Source organism: Schistocerca americana, chromosome X (assembly GCF_021461395.2).
Source record: "Schistocerca americana isolate TAMUIC-IGC-003095 chromosome X, iqSchAmer2.1, whole genome shotgun sequence".
NCBI lineage: Eukaryota > Metazoa > Arthropoda > Insecta > Orthoptera > Acrididae > Schistocerca > Schistocerca americana.
Window position 1 is genome coordinate 312241279 of NC_060130.1, and position 25250 is coordinate 312266528.

The window sequence follows — 25250 nt, forward strand, 5'->3', positions numbered from 1 at the left end:
TTCAAAAATTTAATTTTCCTGTAGGCTTTATGTATATTTTCTTTATTTTTATATCCTATAGATTTGTGTATGTCCTCTAGCCATTTTGCACTTTGTCAGTCTTTTTTAAAGACATTTGTATTTACTTTTGTCTGCTTCATTTTCTGAATTTTTAAATTTTCTGCTTTCATAAATTAAATGCAATATCTTGTGTTATCCACAGATTTCTACTAGGCCTTGTGTTTTTGCTTGTTTGATCTTCTGCTGCCTTCGCTACTTCAACTTTCAAAGCTACCCAGTCATCTTCTGTATTCCTTTCCCCTGTTGGAGTCAGTCATTGCTTGATTTTTCCTTCTGAAACTCTTATCAGATCTTTTAAACTTATCCAGGTCCCATCTCCTTAATTTCCTATCTTTTTCCAGTTTCTTCAATTTTAATCTGCAGTTCTTAACCAATAAATAAATTGTGTTTGGAGTCCTTTTTTGCCCTTGAAAATATATTAAAATTTAAAATCTGGTTCCAAAATCTTTGTCTTAACATTATATTATCAATCTAAAACATTCTGGTGTCTACAGGTGTACAACTTTCTTTCATTATTCTTAAAGTGTTAGCAATTATTGAATTAGGCTCTGTGCAAAATTCTACCACGTGGCTACCTGTTTCATTCCTTCCCCCGTATTTTTCCTTTCCCCCTTCTTCCTGCTACCAAATTTGTCACTCATTACAATTAAATTTTCCTCTCTTGACTGTTTGAATAATTTCTTTTATGGCATCACACATTGTTTCAATCCCTAAATCATCAGCAGAGCTGGTTGGCGTACAAAATTGAATTACTGTGGTGGGTGTTGGCTTAGTGTCTCTTGGCTACACCATTCACTATGCTGCTCTTAGTAGCTTACCAACATTCCTGTTTTCTTACTCTTATTAGGCATACTCTTGCATTAACTGCATTTGGTTTTTTATTTATAACCCTGTATGCCCCTAACCGGAAGTACTGTTTATCCTGTCACTGAACTTCACTAATTGCTACTACATCTTACACCATTCTATCCACTTCTCTTCTTAAATTTTCTAACCTACATGCCTAATTAGGGATCTAACAATTCCACATCTGACCTGTAGAGTACCAGTCCTCCTGAGTAGTCCCAGCTGGGAGATGTGAATCAGGTAAGACTGTTTTTACCTCCAAAACATTTTCCCAACAGGATGAATCATCATTTAACCTTACAGTTAACATTTGCTTTCCTCTTGGTTTGTCACTCACAGTACCAGCACAGCAAGGTCATGTTGGCTCATATTAGAAAGCCATATCAGTCAATCATCCAGACTGACACACCGCCACTAGTAAAAAGGCTGCTACCCTCTTCAAGAACCACAAAGTTGGCTAGCCTCTCCACAAGCACCCCTCCATTGTGGTTCCACTTACAGATAAAGTTATCTGTATCATTGAAATAAGCAAGCCACCTCACCTTGGCCAGTTCCATGGTTCATGGGGCCATATAGAGTACATGTATACATATGGAATACAAGGTGCGTCTAGAAAGTTGGGTGAATGGACTCTGAAAATAAAGGAAAAGAGAGTTGCAAATAAAGTACTATTACTGGCCTTCAAAGTAATCATCATCAGCTGCAACACAACTCTGACATAGATTGTAAAGCTGTTGAAAACAGCTATTGCTTCCACTTGAAGCAATGTGATCATGTATTCAGAATGAGATTTTTCACTCTGCAGCGGAGTGTGCGCTGATATGAAACTTCCTGGCAGATTAAAACTGTGTGCCAGACCGAGATTCGAACTCGGGACCTTTTGCCTTTCGCGAGCAAGTGCTCTACCAACTGAGCTACCCGAGCACGACTCACGCCCCATCCTCACAGCCTTACTTCTGCCAGTACCTCGCCTCCTACCTTCCAAACTTTGCAGAAGCTTGCCTGCGAACCTTGCAGGACTTGGTAGAGCACTTGCCCGCGAAAGGCAAAGGTCCCGAGTTCGAATGTCGGTCTGGCACACAGTTTTAATCTGCCAGGAAGTTCCTGATCATGTGTTGTTGGATATCTGCAATCTCTGCATGCTCAACTATCTTGCACTACACAAGGTGACTGTTCAAAGCCCTCCTTATTCTCCACATTTGATGCTGGCAGACATTTTATTTGCCGGCCAGTGTGGCTGAGCGGTTCTAGGTGCGTCAGTCAGGACCCGCGCGACTGCTACAGTTGCAGGTTCGAATCCTGCCTCGGGCATGGATGTGTGTGATGCCCTTAGGTTAGTTAGGTTTAAGTAGTTCTAAGTTCTAGGGGACTGATGACCACAGATGTTAAGTCCCATAGTGCTCAGAGCCACATTTTATTTTCCTGCCTTAAATTAGCTCTGAAAGGTTTGTTTCCCACACATTGCCCGTGAGCATAGTGCTGAGAGAGGTTCCTCTAGAAGTGTTTGTTGACAATTTCCAACAGTTTTACAAATGCTGTCAGAAGTGAGTTGTAACTAGTGGTGGTGACTGCTTTGAAGGCCAGTTAAGATTCTGTAACACTGTTTTCCTTTATTTTCTGAAACCATTTACTAAACAGCAGATGCCGCTTGTACATGCATGATACAAAAAACCATCTTAACCCTTTCACTGCTACAGACGTGCTCTATGCATTCCATGTTAAGATGGCTTTCATTATGGCTGTATTGCTTGCTAAATGCTGGTGGCTGTGCTGAGACAGTGTTGTGGCCAATATGAAATATTTCTGACTTTTTGAAAACTATTACGTGAAAAAAATTGTTTTGCACACCTTAGTCTGATACCTTGACTTGATGAAGATCTAAATTTCCATCATACTTATTGTGCTGTATCAAATTAAATAAAATATTGCATAAAGTCAGCGTTCACAGATGTAAAAATGTATTATATAAACTTTGCATGTGGCCAATTTTAGCTCATACATTGCAGTGAATGAAATGCAGATACGGCATTGAAATTTTATTTAAAATTGAGAGCAGAAGAATCTCTCATTTTGTTCTCTAGTTTTGGGTTTAGTATCCAGAGAACAGTCAGGTGCGATCCTCCGATTCACATCCATGCGCATCGCGAATCACATGGTCGTAAAAATAGTCATCTCATAAACTATTAAAAATATTGAAATGAGATTTTCTGCAAGTGATAGCATGCAATGAGCCACATATGTTGTATAAATACTCAAAACTTTTATTCACCAAGACCTCAAAGTAACTCATCTGCAGCATTGAGAGGTCGGCAGCCCTTACGCATTCAGATGTACGTAGCACTGTAGGAAAATCCAAGCAGTGCATATATACACACATCCACAAAACCTGTGGAACAGTATAAGAGGATGTATACACACACACCCACACCAGTGAAAAGGGTAATAATATGGTTATCACATAAGCTCCTCAACAAGCGGACAATTTGAGTATAAAAAACAATCAAGCTTTGGAAAAAATCAAAACCCTCAGGCAGGATGAAACTCAGCTCGTGTAGGCTGCAGTGTATTCCTAGCTTAATGCATGACGGCAGAGTTGTTTGTTTAAAGTGACAGGAAAATTTGTTATATATTGAACTAAAGCAATGATCTTTCCATAGAGAGGTTTCAACTTTAAGCTGTGATATCTGACCATGCATTTAAATTGTTAGTTATTGCTTACATTGAAGTACACCAAACAAAAAGAATTAGTCAGCTCCAAGATACAGTACACAAATTTTTTGAACAGTGACTGTCTTGAAAAATGGCCTCAATACGGCGAGGAAATGTCAAGAAATTTTTTCATGTATGTCACATCCAGCTGAGGCCATTCATTAACTATAAGGTCCCATAATGTTAATGAAGTGTGGGGATGTTGATTTGCATTTCACTTGCTGTTAAAAATGGTCCAAAATGTTTCATATGGGATTGATATTTGGGTGCTTCAGTAGACGAGTCAAAGTGTGATACGGTTCCTGTGTGGAAGTAAAATCAGGAATGTATGATGCACACCTGTGAAGACTGCTGTTGTCATCTTGGAAGACAGGAGTGTTCGCACCATGTCCATCATGAAGATGTAGAAGAAGGGACACTTGGTCACAGAGAATGTTGAAATAAACATTCGGCTCATGCTCATTGTAAACTGAGGGAGTAGATCCAAAGTAGTATGACAACTTCTCACTGTACCTACTGATATGTTGTAGAGTGGTTTTCACAACATTGTCCTTCAACTACAGGTATTGTTGAAGACATGTTGAGCATTTGTTATAAAGAATAGCTTTGCTAAAAATCAATTGTTATTCTAATTACTGCTTGTGTATCATATGAAGTACCATGTGTTGGTCATTTTGTGCACTTTTTCATATCAATAAAGCCCTGTGACATTTCACACATGTCAATTTTTACCTCTTAACCTATACTATTCTGTGAAGTACTGAATTTTTAAAATATTATGGTCTTTTGGGTCACCGTGCACTCTAAAGTTCCTTTGTTGTTTGACCACACTAAAGACGTGTGGCTTTGTGTCCATATGAACAGTAGCCTTTTGCGAGATACTAAACCACAGGTATCCATTGCATGCAGGTCCCTTCACCATGTTTACTCAGAAACTAGTAGCAACAGACCTGAATTAATCAATATTGGTCATTTCTGTCTGGTTGAAACATTGTCATTAAAATGTAAATGTCGTGTGACTAGGGCCTCCTGTCAGGTAGACCGTTCACCGGGTGCAAGTCTTTAGATTTGATGCCACTTCGGCGACTTGTGCGACGATGGGGATGAAAAGATGATTAGGACAATACAACACCCAGTTCTAGAGCGGAGAAAATCTCAGACCCAGCCAGGAATTGAACCCAGGTACTCAGGACTGACATTCTGTCGCACTGACCACACAGCTACTGGGGGTGGACACATTGTCATTGACAAGGTGTGATGCTCGTCTGCAGTACTGTTGGTTAGGACTTTTGTAAGACTGCTATTGTTATGCTGTGTAAAGTGATGGGAATGGTATACCTTCCCTTTTAGACAAGCTGAACAGTCCTTGTTGATGCACCAACATACTCGGTAACTACATTAACATTGGTGTCATAGGCACAGCTATTGTACTGCACTGATTCTGTACACCACACACACACACACACACACACACACACACACACACACACACACACACACACACACACCCCACTTCACATGGCCTGCATGCACCTGTGGTGTGCAAGTGAAAGCACCAATACACTTCGCAAATATTGGTGGAAGTTACCGAAGATTACCGATGGTAACGACAGCCACGTGAGTGCATATACACCCAGCTGGCACAGCCTCATCAGCCATGTGGATATCATGCACATGCACACAGGCTGTGAATTTACAGTGCACGCACACGCTATGCCTTTCGCTTAGTGCTAGACTTGGGTGAAATTTAAATAAAAGATGAATAACTAATACAGATATAAATTACCATTTGTTATTCATGAATAACAAATATTATTCAAAATATTATTCAAAACATTATTCACTTACATGAATAAAAACCGTTATTCGGCATCTGTGAATAAAAAATGTGAATGATAATAGATACATTTAAAGTTCAGTTACATTTATAGCTCTGCTCCAATACTTTGTCATATATCAAACGAATGTACTGTCAGTTTTTTAGTTTTCAGAACAACCTTTTGTGATAAGATGTTTAGAATAAAGCTTCAGCTGATTTTAGCTTTACTGTTGTGACACCAAGGGAAATATGTTCTTCACATGCAATGCACTCCTGAATTCCTCTTTAATCATGACTTCAGTGTATGGCCTTCAGATCATCGTCATCAGCACCAAAAATTGAGATCTTGTCAATTCCAGTGTAGTTCTTGGCAAATTGTTGTGATCCATTGTAGCTTCACTTCTCAAATCACATTCCTAAAAAAAACTTTTTACGTCAATCTGTCATTTGAAGCTCATGGCCCTATTTCTTTGCCATTTCTGTGACTGTTATATGTCTGAAGTTTGTTGTAAGCCTCCCTTGGTCATGAACAATAGTAGAAGTGAACTTGGTGTTTTTAAATTGTAGGTAAGACTTTTCTGCAATAATTGCAGTTAGTATAGAAAGGTGAAAGTCTTAGAAATGTCCTTGACACCTTAACAGTACAAAAGTTTTGTGTGTGTGTGTGTGTGTGTGTGTGTGTGTGTGTGTGTGTGTGTGTGTGTGTGTGTGTGCACGCGTGCGCGCTGAAATATTACGAACTGGTATATACTCTAACCCAATGTCTCTTCCAAAAATTTCAAATCTCAGAGCTCAACATAATTGCGTAGATGGATGTTGGATTGAAAAACTATTCCATATTCTAATGGCAATCTCACCCAGAATTAATCCTAAAACATTTTGGATGATTCCAGACATCCAGCAAACATGCATTAAATGTTTTAGGAGACTTTAGGTTAAAAGTGTAGTGACATTAATGCTGAGGAACCACATAGTTCTCACTTTGTTCACTCATTTTGTAGCAGCCTGCGTATTGGGGTGCCACGACACCCAGGTGGTTCCATGCTGCCATTTGTGAGCAGGCCGTCTCGTGGAGAATTTGTGGCCGCCTTCAGTGTCTGTGAACTTGTTGAACCAGCCAGACCTTAGCATCATGAAACAGATTTCATGATGACTTTCAACAGCTTATAGGACTTGGGAATTTCCATTTCTGGGGGATATACAATGTGTCCTCAGATTTATAGCCATCTTTCTGGCACATTTAATTTAAAAGACACGGCATGAATTTATCACGGCAATTGCAAATTCATGTCAAACATCCATTGGCGATGAAATGTTCTCTATTCTTCAGTCTTTTGTCAGTGTGTATTCTACAATCCGCATAGTCGGAGACAGTCAGTTTTTAAAGGTTCTTTTATTGTGTAACTCCTTCCTGCATAAGGGCACATTAAATTTTCAGGTATACCAAATGCTTCGTCTCAGTGATGCATGGCAACAGTACACCCTTGTTGAACTGGGCATTTTTCTGTGGTAATTGTAAATTTTTATTAACGAGAGTTTCATGCAAAGTTGATTGCATAAAAATAGCCAAGTCACAGTATTTTCTGTAAGCTCCCACATCTATGAAGTGAATTTATAATCTGCAGTGCTTAAACAAAGTAAAATCACGGAAAAATAATTTTTATAGTTAGTCAATTTGTTGTGATGGTGTGCTCGGCTGATCAATCATGACTAACCACCAGCTGGCTGATTAAATAGGCTAATTAACATTGCTGCTGCCTAGTGTTAAAGCCCAAACTGCTGAGGTTGTCTGCCTATAAGCATTTTTATGTTTAAATTGTTATGCTGTAAGTCAGGAAAGCTCTTGAAGGAAGTTTTGTATTCTGGAACATAGCCGCTGAGCCACAAAGTCATGTTTCTGGACAGATCATTGATAAGTTTAGTATAAAACAGAAACTGCACTGAGCCAAGGGAATGAAAACTAATTTTGTACAAGAAGTAAACAAAGGAAATAGCGGCATTATTTTCTTTGTTGTTTTAGTTCATAGATAATTTATTGGTGAATAAATTTGTTTGAATGACCTACTTATTCGAATAATTATCCAGATAGTAATGTATTCGAACAATACCCAACTTTCTACATCAATACCCCTTATGCTTCCTTTCTCTTTCTGTTCATATTATCAAATGTAACTAGTTCACTTGCCCAATTTATTCACAAAAGGCTACGATGTTGCTGGATTGAAGTTTTTTAGTAAATTATAAACAAAGTTGACAATCATAGTGTGTTGTTTCACTCTCAAAATAAATCTTTTAAAATTATTCTGTTCAAAATATGTCTAAATGTCAGTGCAATTTCGGCAGCGTACTGTAAGCGAGCATTAATTCATCAGCTTTTATTTCATGGAAATATACAGCTCCACAACTGAAACAATGACCTTCAATAACATTCTGTATTATGTTATCACTTAAATTTTCATTATACTGTAGTAACACTTGGTGAATCTCAGGTATAGTGTGCGCATCTTCTCCATAAAAAACATGGAAAGTTGACAGCTCAAAAGAAATTCCAAATCAAAATGCATTTGAATGCTTGCCGGACGCGTTAGTGCCCCTACGTTCTGTCAAAGCTGTGTGGATAGTCTGTTTCCCTATCCCTATGGCAAGACCACACAGCTGTTGCCCATCACTCTTGAGTGAGTGCTGCACGATACCGAGTGAATGAACTGCCAGCTGTGTGTGTCCATATGCGCTTGCGTAGCGAGTGCTGTAAACAAGCACTAATCCTGCAGATTAGCCATGTGACTACAGTGCTATAGTCGTGGGTCACATGACTGCCTGGTAACAGTGTGGTCTAGTACTCTGATGAGCTTCTCTTTACTGAGAAGTAACATATTTGTATGATAAAACAATTAACACTGATAAATACAGATTGTTGTGGAAACTAAAAAATCAGAGCTGTATGCAATGTGTTAATATAAGTGTAGTTAAAGTGCTGCTTAGTGGTGAGTTAATGTGTGGAGCAAAATGGTTACAAAATATCTGATATGATTGTCCCGTTATTGGTCATGTGACCACCCAACAAATGCCATATGTGAAGTTGCAAATCTACATGTCCCCACTCCAGAACAACCAGCATACTTTAATGTAATGACAGAAAACTTCATGTATCTCAACTTTTCAGGAACATATAGTAAAGAATTTGTTGTTTTAGCCTTGGAATCTGATTTAAAGACGTAATAGGGAACCTTCACATTGATATTTTTAACTATAAAAAATCAATCTCTCTCTCTCTCTCTCTCTCTCTCTCTCTCTCTCTCTCTCTCTCTCTCTCTGTGTGTGTGTGTGTGTGTGTGTGTGTGTGTGTGTGTGTGTGTGTTATACTCTCCACCACCTGCTACATGCTTCAGTGTTCTTGCTACTTATCAAAAATATTTGTCAAGTTGGAGTATAGGTAGGGAGTACACATAATTAACACAGCTTGCAGCAGCTGAGGAAGATGTTGAAATGCTGACCAAAAATATGGGAACTACTACTTGGCTGAACACACACAAGCACACCATTAATCAATTGTGCCAAGAAATCCTGAGATATGATACCATAGGAGGGGGGGGGGGGGGGGGGGGAAGAGGAGTTGCTCACTTTAAAAGTATGTTTTGATGGATTCAGTATGATTTCTCTGTGAAGAGACAGTTGGGTGCAGCAACCCACCATACAACACACTTCAATGCACGGTTTCATTCCTGGAGCACCCTCTCCTTCACCATGACAATGCCAGATGACATACGGGTGGCGTGACATCTTCAACTATCAGTTGCTGGGGGTTCACTGTCATCCATCATCCTCCATATAGTTCCAACTTGGCTCCAACAGATTTTTGTCCTGTCCAAAACTTACAAAACTCCTTCGAGGACTTCACTTTGTTGTGATGAAGCAATGCAGGCAGACATAAGGTTGTTGGTCCGTCAACATATTCAAATATTCTTCAGTGAAGGTTCCAATGAACTGGTATATTGTTGGGAGAAATGTTCATTGCAATGGTGACTATGTAGGGAAATAAATATGTAGACACAAAGAATAAATATATAGAATGTTAATTACATCTGTGTTTTAAAAAGGTGTAAGAATGTTCACACAGGTACAGAGGCATTAATCTTCAGCACATTCTCATACATCATTTGCAGATTAAGTCTACTTAGACTGTGTGACATGTATTGCATCTGTATGTACATAAGTGTGATGGAGTTAATAAAGTATATCAAATTGAGTGTTCCTTCATCTTAAGTGAGGAATAAATTAAAGCTTCCATTTTTTATTTTTGTATAACACTGTAAAAGAGTACTTTATATATAAAATAATGTTGAATTCTTCATGTCGATCCTGTTCAAAGGGAGTGTTCCATTTTTTATGAAAAGCTTCATTCAACTTGCAAGACACTGAAATGGGACAATATTTCACTTCTTCTGGCTTATCATATATGCTCTCAAACCTCCCAGGCATAATCCTGAAATACTGCAAAGGTAGGAAAATGGTGCTTGTTGAGTACCAAGGCATATTTGCATTAACAGACATTCGATCATTTACACCAAGGTAACTGACAATGCTATATTGTATTCTGTGGCATAAACAAGGTCCCCATTTATCCAGATTTTTCTGGGACAGTCCAGATTTTCAGTGAAATGCCCCAGTGTCCCTAAACTCTGTCTGCCAACAGTGAAATGTTCCATATTTTTGCCTTGTGTGCAAAGATTCTTCCTACTCACCTATTCCGATAAAATACTTTGTTTGCATGAAGTTTTGGAACATTGCCATAGCACTTAATTTGCTTAAAAAATCTAAACTTTTGGTTATAAAGTTTGATACAATATACAAATTCTTCCACAAAATGGATCATGCCATGTTTTGTAAACATTTACAAGTGTTCCAACTTTGGAATGTTGAACTGTTTTATGGTTGTTTCCAATGCTTGTGACAGTGACTTAAATAAAGTTTATATTACCTTTGTTAATCATGGGAAATTCCAAGTGCACATTAAACAGTAACAGACTGCAAGAATTCAGATTTTTCAGAAACATGGCAATATTGAGTGTGCAATTTGTGTGAAATTGAGGACTGCGTTAAAAGTTATACACCAATAGGTCACATGAAGTCGAACAAACATAAAACTGCACTTACCTCTTACGGATCAAAAATTGATGACTACTTATTGGTGAAGATAGTTAGACTTGGATAACGTTTGGTGCAAGAAGCCAAATTTGCATATCACACAGTGGTGCACAACCCGAGTCCGTGGGCTGCACAGCTGACACAGTTAAATTGCTGCTCAACAATAATCTCTTGTGCTTGTATCTGAAAATCAGATTAGTTGTCACAAAGGAAATTGTGCTGTTAGCTATGCAAAAGCTAGTGAACTGAAATCAGGCCATTTGACTTTGTATGTCTTAGGTGTTTGATATATTCAGTCTTATGAAAAAACTTGCTAGATGATTCTCTTTTACCAGTTAAGTCATTTGTATTTTTCAAGCATTAAAGTAATACTTCCTGTACCTTGACATGTTTATCATCCTGAATGAAGTTACGGATGAAATAAACATGTTGCTAACAAATTAGAAAGCTGAAAATCTAAGATTTTTGACATCTGCAGTAAAACAGCAGCTACACAAGTTGGCAAGTGTGACAGTTGATCAATTAGATATCGCTATCACATTCTGTGATACCTGCATTGGATGTGTTTGTGTGTGGTGTGAACTATTTCTGGGATCTCTTTAGCCAGTGGATTGTGGATGGCCATAAAACCATCAGCTGGATTAGTATTCAGTAACTGTGTAGTTTTGTAAAATAGTCATAAACTTTTGTGTGTGAGGGAGAACTGTTTGATGAATATTGTTACGCAAGTAAATACTGGAGAAAGTTGCTGGACTGCAATGTGAAATTGTCAGTGATAAATGGTAAGAAATTTTTCCTGATATTTATGCTGAGTGACTCTGTCTAAAACATAGAAGCTTGGTTGAATTTTCATTAGCTATTACAGGATATAATGCATCTATCAGGAGTGTTTTCTACAATTACAGCTTTGTGTGCGAATGAACACATTCAAGCTAGAAACAGCAAAAGCTCTGGCAGTTGTAAAAACCATATTTGCTAGCCTTCCTTGAGCCTGTGCACGATCATCTTCAGTACAAAATGTGTGAAATTTGTGTTTATATTTACATCAACATTTCAAATACTGTTACTCTCATTCGTTGTATGGTATATTATGTGAAAAGAATTTAGAGGCGTGTTGTTTAAGTAAGTACCGTTACAAATTAAAACAAGACGTGCTAACAAGGGAACCTGCCCATCGCACCCCCCTCAGATTTAGTTATAAGTTGGCACAGTGGATAGGCCTTGATAAACTGAACACAGATCAATTGAGAAAACAGGAAGAAGTTGTGAGAACTGTGACAAAATAAGCAAAATATAGAAACTGAGTAGTCCATGGGCCACATAAGTAACATCATGGATGAAGTGTGCTTAGAAGTGCCGTGGTCCCGTGGTAGCATGAGCAGCTGCTGAACGAGAGATCCTTGGTTCAAGTCTTCCCTCGACTGAAAATTTTACTTTCTTTATTTTTGCATAGTTATTATCTGTCCGTTCGTTCATTGACATCTCTGTTCACTGTAATAAGTTTAGTGTCTGTGTTTTGCGACCGCACTGCAAAACCGTGCGATTAGTAGACGAAAGGACGTGCCTCTCCAATGGGAACAGAAAACATTTGATCGTAAGGTCATAGGTCAACCGATTCCTCCACAGGCAAACACATCTGATATATTCTATACGACACTGGTGACGGCATGTGCGTCACATGACAGGAATATGTTGTCGACCCACCGAACTTGTACACTTGGCGAATGGGTAAAAAGATTCTTCTACCTTGCCCGATTTAGGTTTTCTTGTGGATGTGATAATCACTCCCAAAAAGTGATGAAAACATAAGAGTTTGTCACATAAACTGAAAATAAAAAATTAAAATTTACACTTGATGGAAGATTTGAACCTAGGACCTTTCGTTCCGCAGCTGCTCAAGTTACCACGAGACCACGACGCACCTGCATTCCTATCGTCCTTATTGTTGCTTATCTTCCCTTGAACTACTCAGTTTGTATATTTTGCTTATTTTTTCACAGTTCTACACAACTTCTTCCTGTTTTCTTAATTGATCTGTGTTCAGTTTTTCAAGGCCTATCCACTGTGCCAACTTATAACTAAATCTGTGGGGGGTGCGATGGGGAGGTTCCCTTGTAAGATCTCAATAATTTTATTTTTACATGAAAGCCTCTAATATCTTAATCTACTATTCTACATAATTTCTGTCAATATTGGGGCACTTGTCATAACATTGTACCAGTTTTTGAATACTCTCCTCATAAGTCTGCCACCTGACTTGTTGTTAACCACTGCATCACCACTGTTTTGACTTCACATCGTCTTGAAGATGCTGACCACCCAGCTGTTTCTTCAAGTGCACAAGTGCAGGAACAGATGGTATTCACTGGGCGCAAGATCGGGGCTGTACAGAGGATGATTTAGAGCTTCCCATTGAAAAGACGTGATGAGATCTTTGGTCTGATTCGCCACATGTGGACGGGCATTGTCTTGCAGCAAAATGATGGCATTGCTCAACTTCCATGGACTGTTGCTTTGATTCTGGTGTGACGTAGGCCACCCATGTTTCATCGCCTGTAACAGTTTGGCTTAAGAAATAGTCACCATCATTGTGGTACCGCTCAAGGAAAGTCAATGCACTGTCTAAACGTTTGGTTTCGTGCGCATCCGTCAGCATTTTCGGTCCCCAACATGCGCACAATTTTCGGTAATTAAAGTGCTCGGTTACAGTGTCGTACAAAACACTACGAGAAACATTAGGAAAGTCATCCTGCAAGGAGAAAATCGTAAAGCACCTGTTTTCTCTCACCTTATTGTCCACTTCCTGCACCAAACTTTCATAACGACCGAACGACGCCCACTCTGTTGTTCATCATGCACATTTGTGCGGCCATCTTTAAATGCTCTCGCCCACTTTCTTACCATTCCATCACTCATAATGTTTTCTTCATAAACTGCACAGATCTCACAATGAATATTGATCGCTTTTAGGCCTTTAGCACTAAGAAATCTTATAACAGCCCGTACTTCAGTCGGAGGGACTCAAGATTATCGGAGGCCTCTTGAACACTCAGTACACAACGTAAACAAGGAAGAATCAGACTGTAATGGCGTCAGTGCATAGATTAAGGTACAGGCTTTCATGTAAAATTAAAATTATTTGGATATCTTAGCATGTCCTTTTTTAAAATTTCAAAACGGTACTTACTTAAAAAACACGCCTCGTATTATTAAGCCTGTATTGATGATAATTCTATCATGTCCTGAGTTTTACTCATTTGTCCTGCATTTTTGTATTTTTCGAAAATATCCTGAATTCTGTTAAAATATATGAACCCTTGGCCTAAAGTTCTTTTGTTAAACAGTAACCATACTTTAGTGAAAAATACTGATAATGGAAAAACAGCAAACAGGAGTAAAGAAAACTAATTTGCTATGTTAACTTTTGACTACTTTTAAGGCCATAAGCAGTCTGATTGTTACATGGCTGATTATCCCCTTTGGCAGTTTCCCCAAATGAACCAGCATATAGTTAGTTGCACTTGCAAGGTATCAGGTGTATTACATTATTTTCTGGAAATTTGTTGTGTAGTGTTGTAGATAGTTTCCATTCTATTTCAGCTTGCACCTAGTTTCAGGTTAGGAAGCTTAGAGTACTGCACACATTTTGCTTCTTTACTCCATATGTTCTTTTGTATCACACCAGTCTCCCCTATGATTTTATCTTGATATTGACCTCTATGTGAATATGGTGTCCCTTTGACAGTGGTCCAGATGCTTAGTGTGCTACTTTGACCAATGCGAGGAAGAAACTGAAGTTGGGTGCTACCCTACATCTCACTCACAGATGATGAAATGTCAGATGAACATCTCCTCTCATGAGAAAAGCAAATTCTACAATAAACTGTTATGGTCCACCAGTTTTGTTGTCAACATTAGTGGTGGCTTTGGAGGATGAAACCCCTTCACCACAGTTTGAGCTTGAAGCAGCCACCTGCTGGGTCATCTCCGTGTACTGACACTCTGTATCAGTGGTGATCCTCCCCACTCTGTCCCCACTGCTCTCACCTGTGGACGGTAAGACATCTTTTACTTGAGTGCCCCTATTTTACTCCGTTACGCGTTCGTCTACAGCTGTCGCCTGAAATATCGTCCGTTTTAGCAGATGACACGCGCTCAGCCGATCGCGTTCTCGAGTTTATTAGGGCCAGTGAGATGACGTCAGTCATTTGAAGCTCTTTTTGGGGACAACCAACCCCCTTCTATAGTGGTTTTTTAAGCTTTCCTTCTGTTTTTAGTTTCTCCAATTTTTTGAATTTCGTTCCCTTTTCTGCCTTTTCCTAAGTCACAGACTGGGCGCTTATGACCGTAGCAGTTTTGCGCCCTAAAACCATAAAAAAATAATAAATAAATTTAAAAAAAACACCCCTGTATCAGGTCAATGTTATTTTTATTTGTAGAGTGCTTCAGAAATTATCTGTTTATCACAATACTCACTGAACACACCTTAATATAAAGCTGCTAGACCTCTCGAATAAAATAAGCCATAGTTCTCCCTTTGTGTTATCACCACAGTGGCAGCTGACCATTTTGCAGTTGAAAGTACTGACAACGATGCAGTCTAGTTTCTTAACAGCATCGCAATCATCATCTTAAGTTAGTTTAATTTGGATTTAGTGTATTAAACAGAAACTGTGTATTGTTCGGGCACTTGAGTTGGTTTGACACTTTGTCTTATGCCCAATTTCCTGAATGATACATTGGACATCAGAGACAGTACCTTTGCATACTGATGAACTACAGTTTAAAAATTTATGTTTCTATCAGTAAATAACAACTCAAACAGGAATTTTGAATTAGATTAGAGGGTCTGTAATGCAGCAGTTTCTGTCCTCAAAGAAGCAAGACCAAATGCTATAGAATCAAGTAGTGATTTATAAGTGAAGCATCAGGTGCTAAGTTTAGTTGGTGTTATATGCTGTTCACACATGTAATTTCATTTGAAGGCCACTAAAATTTTTATATAAAGGTCTTGTACTACTGTTTTTATGGATATTGTAGTTTGATAGCTCTATTTTTTTTTTAATCGTTCAGTGATTCAGTGTTAGGGGACCAACCCGGGCAATATTGCAGTTTGCAAATGCCCCACAAGTGCTGAAGTGGAGATCCCCTGAATGTCAATGTGGCATGGTGTGCTATCTGTGTACAGTGTCCTTGCTTAGTGTGCTATGTACTGGTAAAACAAACTTTCAGCTTGCTCAGTACAGCTTCCATACTCTTCGATCGAAAGTATCTGAACACTCATATGTAAAGCGAAACTGACCACTAGATGTCATGAGAGGTGGGCCCACCAGTATGATGAGACAGGTATACAGTGTTGTTAGTAGAGAAGCAGTAACTGCAAAATAGGACAGTCAGGAGAGCTCAGTGACTTCGAATGTGTACTAATCATTGGATTTGACAAGAGTATCAAATTCATCAGACACACTTTAAATCCTTCTAAAGCTACCCTAGTCAACTTTTGATTTGAAATGGGAATGCGAAGAAACAACCACAGCTAAACCAAGACCAGGCAGACCTCTTGTATTGACAGGCAGGAGCCATCGAGCATTGTGGAGGATGTTTGTAAATTGTTAAATAACATTGGTGGAAGGAATCACTCGGGAGTTCCCAAACTTTACCAGTTAGCACAGTGACTGTGTAAGAAGCTAAAAAGAACGGGGTGCAGTGATCGAGCAGCTCCTCATAAGCCGTATACTTCTGTAGTCACTGCTAAATGACGTTTAAGGTGATATAGTGTGGGATGTCGCTGGGTAAAGGATGACTGGAAATGAGTGATTTGAAGTGATGACTTGTGCTATACGCTGTATCAATCCAGTGGAACAGTGTGATTTTGGCAACTGCCTAGAGAACGTTACCTGCCATCATTTGTAGTGAAGCTCGGATGAGTTGGTGTTACTGTATGGGAGTGGTTTTTTGTGGTTGGTGTTTTCACCTTATTGCACGTAAAGCACTAAATATGGCAGGATTTTATGGTATTATTTACTGTGCACAGCACTGTAGAGGAACAGTTTGGAGATGATGATTGTATCAGCATGACAGTGCACCCTGTCATAAAGCAGCATGTTTGTGGTAACGGTTGGTGACTAACATCATTTCTGAAATGGCTGGCATGGCCAGAATCCCGACACCTATGAAATGACTTATGTCAATTTCTGCTCCAGACCCCAGTGTTCAACTTCACTACCTTCTCTGGTTTCAGCTCTTGTAGAAGAAAGAGCTACCATTTATCCACAGACATTAAGACACTTCATTGAAAGTGACCCCAAAAAAGTTAGTTGACAGAAAAGGTGAAGGGTGTAGACACCCTGTATTAATGTCCACTAATAGGTTTCTGGATACATCTGATCAGATAGTTTGTCGTTATGTTCTTAAGAGGTACAACAGGTTGGTATGGAAACGTGATGACTGTCACAGGGTGAATATGAGGTAAATATTGACTCAGTTGCTCTGCTAAAATATGAAAATTATTTTTCTATTTATATTAAAAGTGCATAATCCAGTAAGTCATAAATTGGCTTGAACACCATAGACCATTAGTTGTTCCTTTCATAATTGGTATGTCTGTGCTGTCTTATCACTACCGCCCTTATCCACCCCCACAAAATAAAAAACCTGTATTTATGGTGAGTGTTCAGTATGTTGATGTGGTGCAGTGGTAATGGGTCAGGCTTCCAGTGAATCCAAATGCGAAGTAAATATATATTCCCACAACAATCCATTAAATGTTTCCTGGCTTAAGCAACGGCGTCTGTATTCGGAAAATCTCTCTCTCTCTCTCTCTCTCTCTCTCTCTCTCTCTCTCTCTCTCTCTCTCTCTCTCGACATGTTGGCCGGTAGTAAATTGTCAAGATTTGTTGTGCCCATTTCTATTTTTCCTTCCTGTCTTTTACCTGGTTTTCTTTTAGATTGTTGTTGTTTTCTGTGCTTTAATATTAGAAACACTAAATTTTACGCCACCAGAACTGTTTTACATAAACAGCTGGCACTCAGATTTTAATAGGAATTGTATTACTTCTGTGGATATGCACCAGTGTGGCTGGTAAAGTTGGTAACAAGATTTCAGATCATTCTCAAAAATTGCTGGATACAATATTCCCTTCAATGGCCATAGTTTGATATTTAACGTTTCTTTTTCTTTTGGCTTCTGATTTATTTGTTGTCCTGCTCTGCAGGTTCGTATCACTCTTGGAGTATGCAGAGGAGGTCTTAAAGTGCACACAGGTCATCGTATGTTTCAAGAAGGAACGCAGTGACAGGGGTAAGCCAAAAATTTATGTTAAATTTGTACATATTGCTCTGAAGCTCTGAAGACAGCAGATTTTATCTCATTTTGTCATTGTTAATATCTGGAAACAAAAAACTTTCACAATGTTTCATTGGGAGTATTTTTACTTGCATGGTCAAAATCTGACTTGAAATATGATTTTTGTTTCTCTTAAATTTATTATTGAATGTTCTCTGGTTGGTTTTGTTTCAGCTCTCTTAATTCGGACCTTCATGTTCCTTGGCTTCTCAACATTGGCACCTGGACATCCACTGATTCCTAATGCATCTGATACAACCAATCTCTACATGTTATATTCTATTGACTAGAAATATTTTATTCTGGTGACTGCTGCCTGTAGCTTGCCCAGCCATACCTGTAATTTTTAATTCCAGTTGTTATGCCCTGAGATTGGATAAGTGAAACAGTAATACAGCTTGAAATTGTTACACCCGTTAATTTCCCTGTAGTGGTAAATTGAAATTGTGTTTGTATATTGTTAGAAAGAAGATGCTGACAATGAACGGAAGTAACTGCGTATCTTTATAATGAAAGATTTTTATTGGACATGGCTCAGAAAGTGTGTTAATATATATAGATTAAACTTAACATTTTTATTTTTAAAGCTGGTTGACAAAAATCTTTAAGTGGTCTACACCAAAATGTTTACATTCTTGACTATGCATTTCATTTGCAATAATATTAGGTTTCTCATTTGCACACTTAAATAAGTTAAAAGTTAAATGTCTGGATAGCACTAATGTTAGGAGTTGTAGTCGCTGTGTAGCCCTAATTCCTTATATTTATGTAATGGCTCTTATTCTTTTTGAGGCTGATTTTAATTAAGGAAAAATTTTTGGTAAACATCTCAGGATACAAACAGCAACTTTGGTGGCTGGTAAATAAAATGTTCATTGCTATTTGTTATAAACTTTCAACAAAAATGAGTTTTGTGTATAGCATGTGAATTGTAATATTATTTATATTTGTTATACTGAGGCTCTTCCTTATTATATTTTGAAAGATCAGTTTTGTCTGATCATTTCTTAACGTTGTTTTACTTTTGTGTTGTTTTTTCTCCATTTATTTGGTAATTCAGGGAATGTTTTGCATAGACGAGGGCATGAAGGTGTAACAGAATTAATGAGGTTTAATAACAAGGTGTTCAGTTAACAGGGTGTAATAATTGTGGAGTTGAATCTTGACACATTTGTCTGGCAAGCATAGGTGCTCATCTGTGATTCCATTCCAGAAATTTGTTAGTTTCATTTAGTATCTCAAGAAAGTGCTTTTAAAAGTTGGATTAGTTAGGAAGTGATGCAGTTAATTTGTTTGTTTCAAAAATGTGCACCGTCAGTTTAATGGCAACAATGCTCTCGTGAACAACTGCACAGAATCTCATATATACAATATTCCAATATTGTTCTCTCTGCTGTTATAGTGACAGGCAGGAGAGGTATTTAAGATGTTAATACATTATCAGCCCTTTCACCCACTCTGCTTCGTTTGATGACACTTAAGAGCAAAATTAAATAACTGTGTAGTTCAGTATTTACAACACACTCTGTTTTATGTCGAAATACATATAAAGTTACAGAATGTTGATATGCTGCCCCCGTGCTGATTGGAACTTAGTGTAGTAATTAATATATCATCAAAGTTAACAAAAGTATCTTGTCCTCCATTCCACTTTTATTTTGGAAGTTATATTTTCTTATTCTACCCTTGTAATGGCCTGGACCTTTATCTCAATATCCACATCTTGCATCTTGTTTAATTTACTACTTCGGATATACTTTCTAAAAGGTTTTAATTGTAACTTTTTATTACTATTATAATTACTGCTATTATATGATAATGTAATATCTCATTTATTACTTAGGCGCAGATGTGTATTGTTTCCGTTGGTATAGTTTTAGTGCAATAAAGTTGTGCCACCTAGCAGAATTTTTCTCCTAAAGTTCAATCATTGTACACCAGCATTATTTTGTAGATGTTACTGTGGCTTACTGTCAATATGATTTACATTTTCTTATGATTGCACTGTATGAGTTACATTAAATTTTGCAAAAAAAATTATTTTTTAAATTCTTGTGTGATGTTGGAGTCAGTAATTATTTGGTTATATAATGATAAGAATTAGTACTAATTACACTATTTCAACTAAAAAGGTTTCTGACAATGTCAACTGGTGTTTTTTTTTTTTTAAAGTCCTGTTGCTTTGTATGTAGAACAACTGATTTATCATATTGCTTCAACTGTGTTATTCTCAAACCATAATTAACTGTATGGAGGAAGGTACTTAGTGCCAATATAATTTTTCCCGTCTATCCCAGTCATGAATAAATTGTGGGAAAAACAGTTACATTGTTTCAATTTGTGGTGATATTATTTCTATATACCTGTAACCACCATCGTAACAGACGAAGAATAAGAGTTTTGCTGTTGTGTGATATTAGTTTCATTTTATTTCCTCTTCAGTGAAATATTTCATTAGTATCTTAGCTCCACAAAGCAGTTTGAAGACCATAAGAAATGGGGTGCAGTTACTAGTTGTACTGGTCTTTTATAGTTATTTTTGTTGTCAAGACATTTCTCCCTGAATTCTATAAACAGTGAGCACTATATTGTCATTCAGCTTCAGTGCAGCAAATTGTTGTAACAAACAATTAAGTGAACTTAAAACAGAAGTTTGCAACTACTTAATGAACCCAGCTTACATTTTATGATGAATATTGTTTCATTCATTGGTATTGTAACTAAGGCAGTCTGGATTTTATTGTTTCCTTGTAATGTAGTATTGTCATACAGAATTGTTAGAGGTATCAAGAATATTAAAACTGGTTTGCTCTGTCAGTTTTATACTTCAGGTAATGGCAATTGTGCAACTTTCCAGTTGAGACTTAAAAACAAAATAATGCACAAAGTATCTTGAGAGTTTGAATATTTCATTTGTAGTCACTTGAAAATATATGTGAAAAGATTAAAAATATGCCTTCCTGCTAGCGACTGCATTCCCAGGGCCAGTAATAGGTATTTTGGTACCCAAGGCAAGTAACTTAGTTTCCCTGCTCTCCCCAACACCGTCTTTCTCTCAACCACCCCCCTAATACACCTAAAATTCAATGTTACATTATTTTTAATGGTTAAAATCATAATGTATGAGAAGTTGGTTTAGCAACAATCTGAGGAATTAGGTTAAAAAAGAAGTGTCTGTAGACAGCTGAACAAAATCAAAATACATGTCCAAATTTTGGGAAGTAAATGCTCATTTCGGCTGACATACAATAAACTGATTGTTACCCTTTCTGTTTGACTGACTGACTAGCTAAGTGTCCACAAAAAATTTTATACATATCATTGATTGGAATGTGTGTCAAAATTCTTACATGAACAAGAGTGCATGGTCAGGTAAGTATGGTATGGTATGGTATGGTATGGTATGAAGTGAGTGTCAACATGCACTTGCAGAAAGATTCTTTATTATCTAAATATCATTCTTCTTATGGTGAATTCTTGTAGCAGCTGGCGGCAGTGGAGTTTGTTGACCAGCATGCATAATTGTTGAACGGGTCAGGTGCTTGTGTGTATCCGCAAGAGTAATGCTTTTATATTCTACTGACTGACTGGTAAAACCACTAAGAACATAGTTACCTTGTATTGTAGCTCTGGCTATTTGTGCTAAAAGAACTTGTAGTTTCTAAAGGCATGGCTCATTCAAGATAATAGGTGGTATCTGTTCTTGCATTTGGTTGCCATAAATAATTCTTCCAGCCATGTAAGTTGTCAATGTATCGCACCATGGGATAAGTTTGCCTGGTAGTTCGTAACTTACAAATGCCCTCGGGATCATGTAAATGGGGAGTGCTGCAAGGAACTTTGCCAATAATAACTGACTTGTGGTATGGTGAACCCAGAGTTGGGAGGTTCATCAGTGCATAATAATGTATTATCACAAAATATGAGAATATATCATCTGAAATAGTGCTTAATGCATTCTCTGAAAATTATTTCGAGCAGTTCGTTCATGAGCCCATGTGAATAGTAAAGTTGTGAAAACACCCTTGACCTCTTAGCAACAAATAATCCTGAGTTAATAATGAGCATCAAAACCAATTCAGGGATTAGTGACCACGGGGTTGTTGTAGCAAGATTGAATATTTTAATCCCCAAATCCTTGGAAATAAGTGAAAAATATACCTGTTAAAAAAAATAGATAAAAATTCACTTAACACTTCCTGAGAGACAATCTCCACTCATTCCAAATAAATAATATAAGTGTAGACCAGATGTGGTTAAATCCAAAGAAATAGTATCGGTAGCAATTCAGAGATTTATACCAAATAAATTAACAAATGACGGAGCTGATCCACCTTGGTACACAAAACGGCAGTTGCAGAAACAACCAAAAAAACCTGCCAAATTTAAACAGACACAAAATCCCCAACATTGGTGATCTTTTACAGATGCTCAAAATTTAGCGTGGACTTCAATGCGAGATACCCAAATGAAACCTTGTCTTGAAACCTGGCAGAAAAAACAGAGAGATTCTGGTCGTATGTTAGCGGCAAGAAACAATTGATGCCTTCTCTGCGTGATAGTAATGGAGATACTATCGAAGACAGTGCTGCCAATGCAGAGTTACTAAACACAGCTTTCCGAAATGCCTTCACAAAATAAGATGAAGTAAATATTCCAGAATTCGAATTGATAACAGCTGCCAACATGAGTAACGTAGAAGTAAATATCCTCGGAGTAGTGAAGCAACTCAAATCACTTAATAAAAGCAAGTCTTCTGGTCCAGACTGTATACTAATTAGGTTCCTTTTGGAGTATGCTGATGCATTATCTCCATACTTAACAATCATATACAACCATTCGTTCAACGAAAGATGCGTACCCAAAGACTGGAAAGTTGCACAGGTTACACCAATATTCAAGAAAGGTAGTAGGAGTAATCCACTAAATTACAGGCCCATATCGCTAATGTCGATATGCAGCAGGATTTTGGAACACACATTGTGTTTGAACATTATGAATTTCCTCGAAGAAAACTGTCAATTGACACACAGTCAACATGGGTTTAGAAAACATCGTTCCTGTGAAACACAACTAGCTCTTTATTCACATGAAGTGTTGAGTGCTATTGACAAGGGATTTCAGATCATTTCTGGATTTCCAGAAGGCTTTTACACTGTACCACACAAGCGGCTCGTAGTGAAATTGCATGCTTATGAATATCGTCTCAGTTATGTGACTGGATTTGTGATTTCCTGTCAGAGGGGTCACAGTCCGTAGTAACTGACGGAAAGTCATGGAGTAAAACAAGTGATTTCTGGCGTTCCCCAAGGTAGTGTTATAGGCCCTTTGCTGTTCCTTATCGATATAAACGATTTGGGTGACTATCTGAGCAGCCGTCTTCGGTTGTTTGCAGATGACGCTGTCGTTTATTGAGTAATAAAGTCATCAGAAGATCAAAACAAACTGCAAAATGATTTAGAAAAGATATCTGAATGGTGCGAAAAGTGGCAGTTGACTGTAAATAACGAAAAGTGTGAGGGCATCCACATGAGTGCTAAAAGGAACTCGTTAAAATTTGGTTACATGATAAATCAGCCTAATCTAAAAGCTGTAAATTCAACTAAATACCTAGGTATTACAATCACGATCAACTTAAATTGGAAGGAACACACAGAAATTTTGTGGGGAAGGCTAAGCAAAGACTGCGTTTTATTGGCAAGACACTTAGAAAATGTAACAGACCTACTAAGGAGACTGCCTACACTACACTTGTCCGTCCTCTTTTAGAATACTGCTGCGTGATGCGGGATCCTTACCAGATAGGACTGAAAGAGTACATCGAAAAAGTTCAAAGAAAAGCACCACATTTTGTATTATTATGAAATATGGGAGAGAGTGTCACAGAAATGATACAGGATTTGGGCTGGACATCATTAAAAGAAAGGTGTTTTTCGTTGCGACGGGATCTTCTCACGAAATCCCAATCACTAACTTTCTCCTCAGAGTGCGAAAATATTTTGTTGACACCGACCTACGTAGGGAGGGATGATCACCATGATAAAATAAGGGAAATCAGAGCTTGTAAGGAAAGATATAGGTGTTCATTCTTTCTGTGCGCTATAAGAGATTGGAATAATAGAGGATTGTGATGGTGTTTCGATGAACCCTCTGCCAGGTACTTTAATGTGATTTCCAGAGTATTGATGTAGATGTAGAATATTTAATGACCCCAATGTGGTGTGATGTCACAACACTCCTTTTAGACCTGCCCACTGTTTTAAGTCTATGCTTGAATAAGCAACATCATCAAAATGAGCTTTGCACTAAAGCAGTTGGTAGCTGTTGAAGCAAGTTTGTCAGCAATTGGCAACACATGCGGCACTTGTATCCAAGTTGTACTGTGCTTGATTTTGATTCTGGTAAAATATCTCAAGTTTTTAATGAGGTATTCATGGAATGTATGTCTCACAAACACTCACAACTCTTTACATGTTTCATTGGTTTTACACTCATCCAATCAAAAAATCTGGACAGTCTTCTACATCTGAAGAAGTTAGTAGTAGTTGCAGAATCCGTGCAATGGTAAACAGTGTAATTGCCTTCAAAAGGCACAATTTCTAATACTGATGATTCCAAGAGGATTAACCTAATGTTATGAGTTACCTAACTGCTTATACTAGTCTTCATAACTTTCTTCCAACTAATCTTTTTCCATCCTTAAGAAAGAACAATCATTCATAAGCAACAGCCAAATGAAAATGAGAGAGAAGAAAAAAGTAAATAAACTGTTTAGTATTTCAAAAGTAACAGCTGTAACTGTTAACATGTATCGACAAGACGGTCAGTGCCTTTCTGGAAAAGTGTTTGCAGTAGCCAAGGAACCATGATTTTACCCAGGCGTGCACCTCTTTGTCCAGCGCAGATCGACAGCCATGAATGTCTTTCTTCAGGCCTTCAAAAATATGGGGAGAGATCAGGACTGTATGGAGGATATATAAGGGCTTCACAGTAAAACTGCAGCATAATCAAAATAACCTTGGCAATATGTGGCCGGCTGAGTCACACAATGTGACTTGTTGGGTTTGCCTTCAGAAAGGCCATTATGCCAGCCAGTGCTCAGATTGTGCCTGGCTTAGTTGTGGGGAAACTGTGGGTTCTAAGACTTCGGAATAGGCCAAAGTAACCTTAAGTTTTGTTTTTATTAAGTAAAGTGATTAACTGCAAATAATTAAAGTTTAGGTGACAAGTTAGAGAAGCTTTTAGATTATACTTGGAATATGTGTGTTTTTGGAACCGAGCATGTTCAGTAATAAGGTTGATGTAACCAGTGGTAACCCAGCATGG

At 37.9% G+C, this 25250-nt stretch overlaps 1 protein-coding gene across 1 annotated transcript in view; it reads left to right on the forward strand.

Annotated features, from left to right (window-relative positions):
• Nucleotides 1-20246, forward strand: part of LOC124555987 (ornithine decarboxylase antizyme 1) — a 147242-nt gene extending 126996 nt beyond the window's left edge. Inside the window, exons 4-5 of the mRNA XM_047130032.1 lie at nt 17794-17879; nt 18099-20246. Coding sequence (XP_046985988.1) covers nt 17794-17879; nt 18099-18214 — 202 coding nt within the window. The 3' untranslated portion in view covers nt 18215-20246. The remainder of the gene's footprint in view (nt 1-17793; nt 17880-18098) is intronic.
• The last annotated feature ends 5004 nt before the right edge of the window (nt 20247-25250 follow it).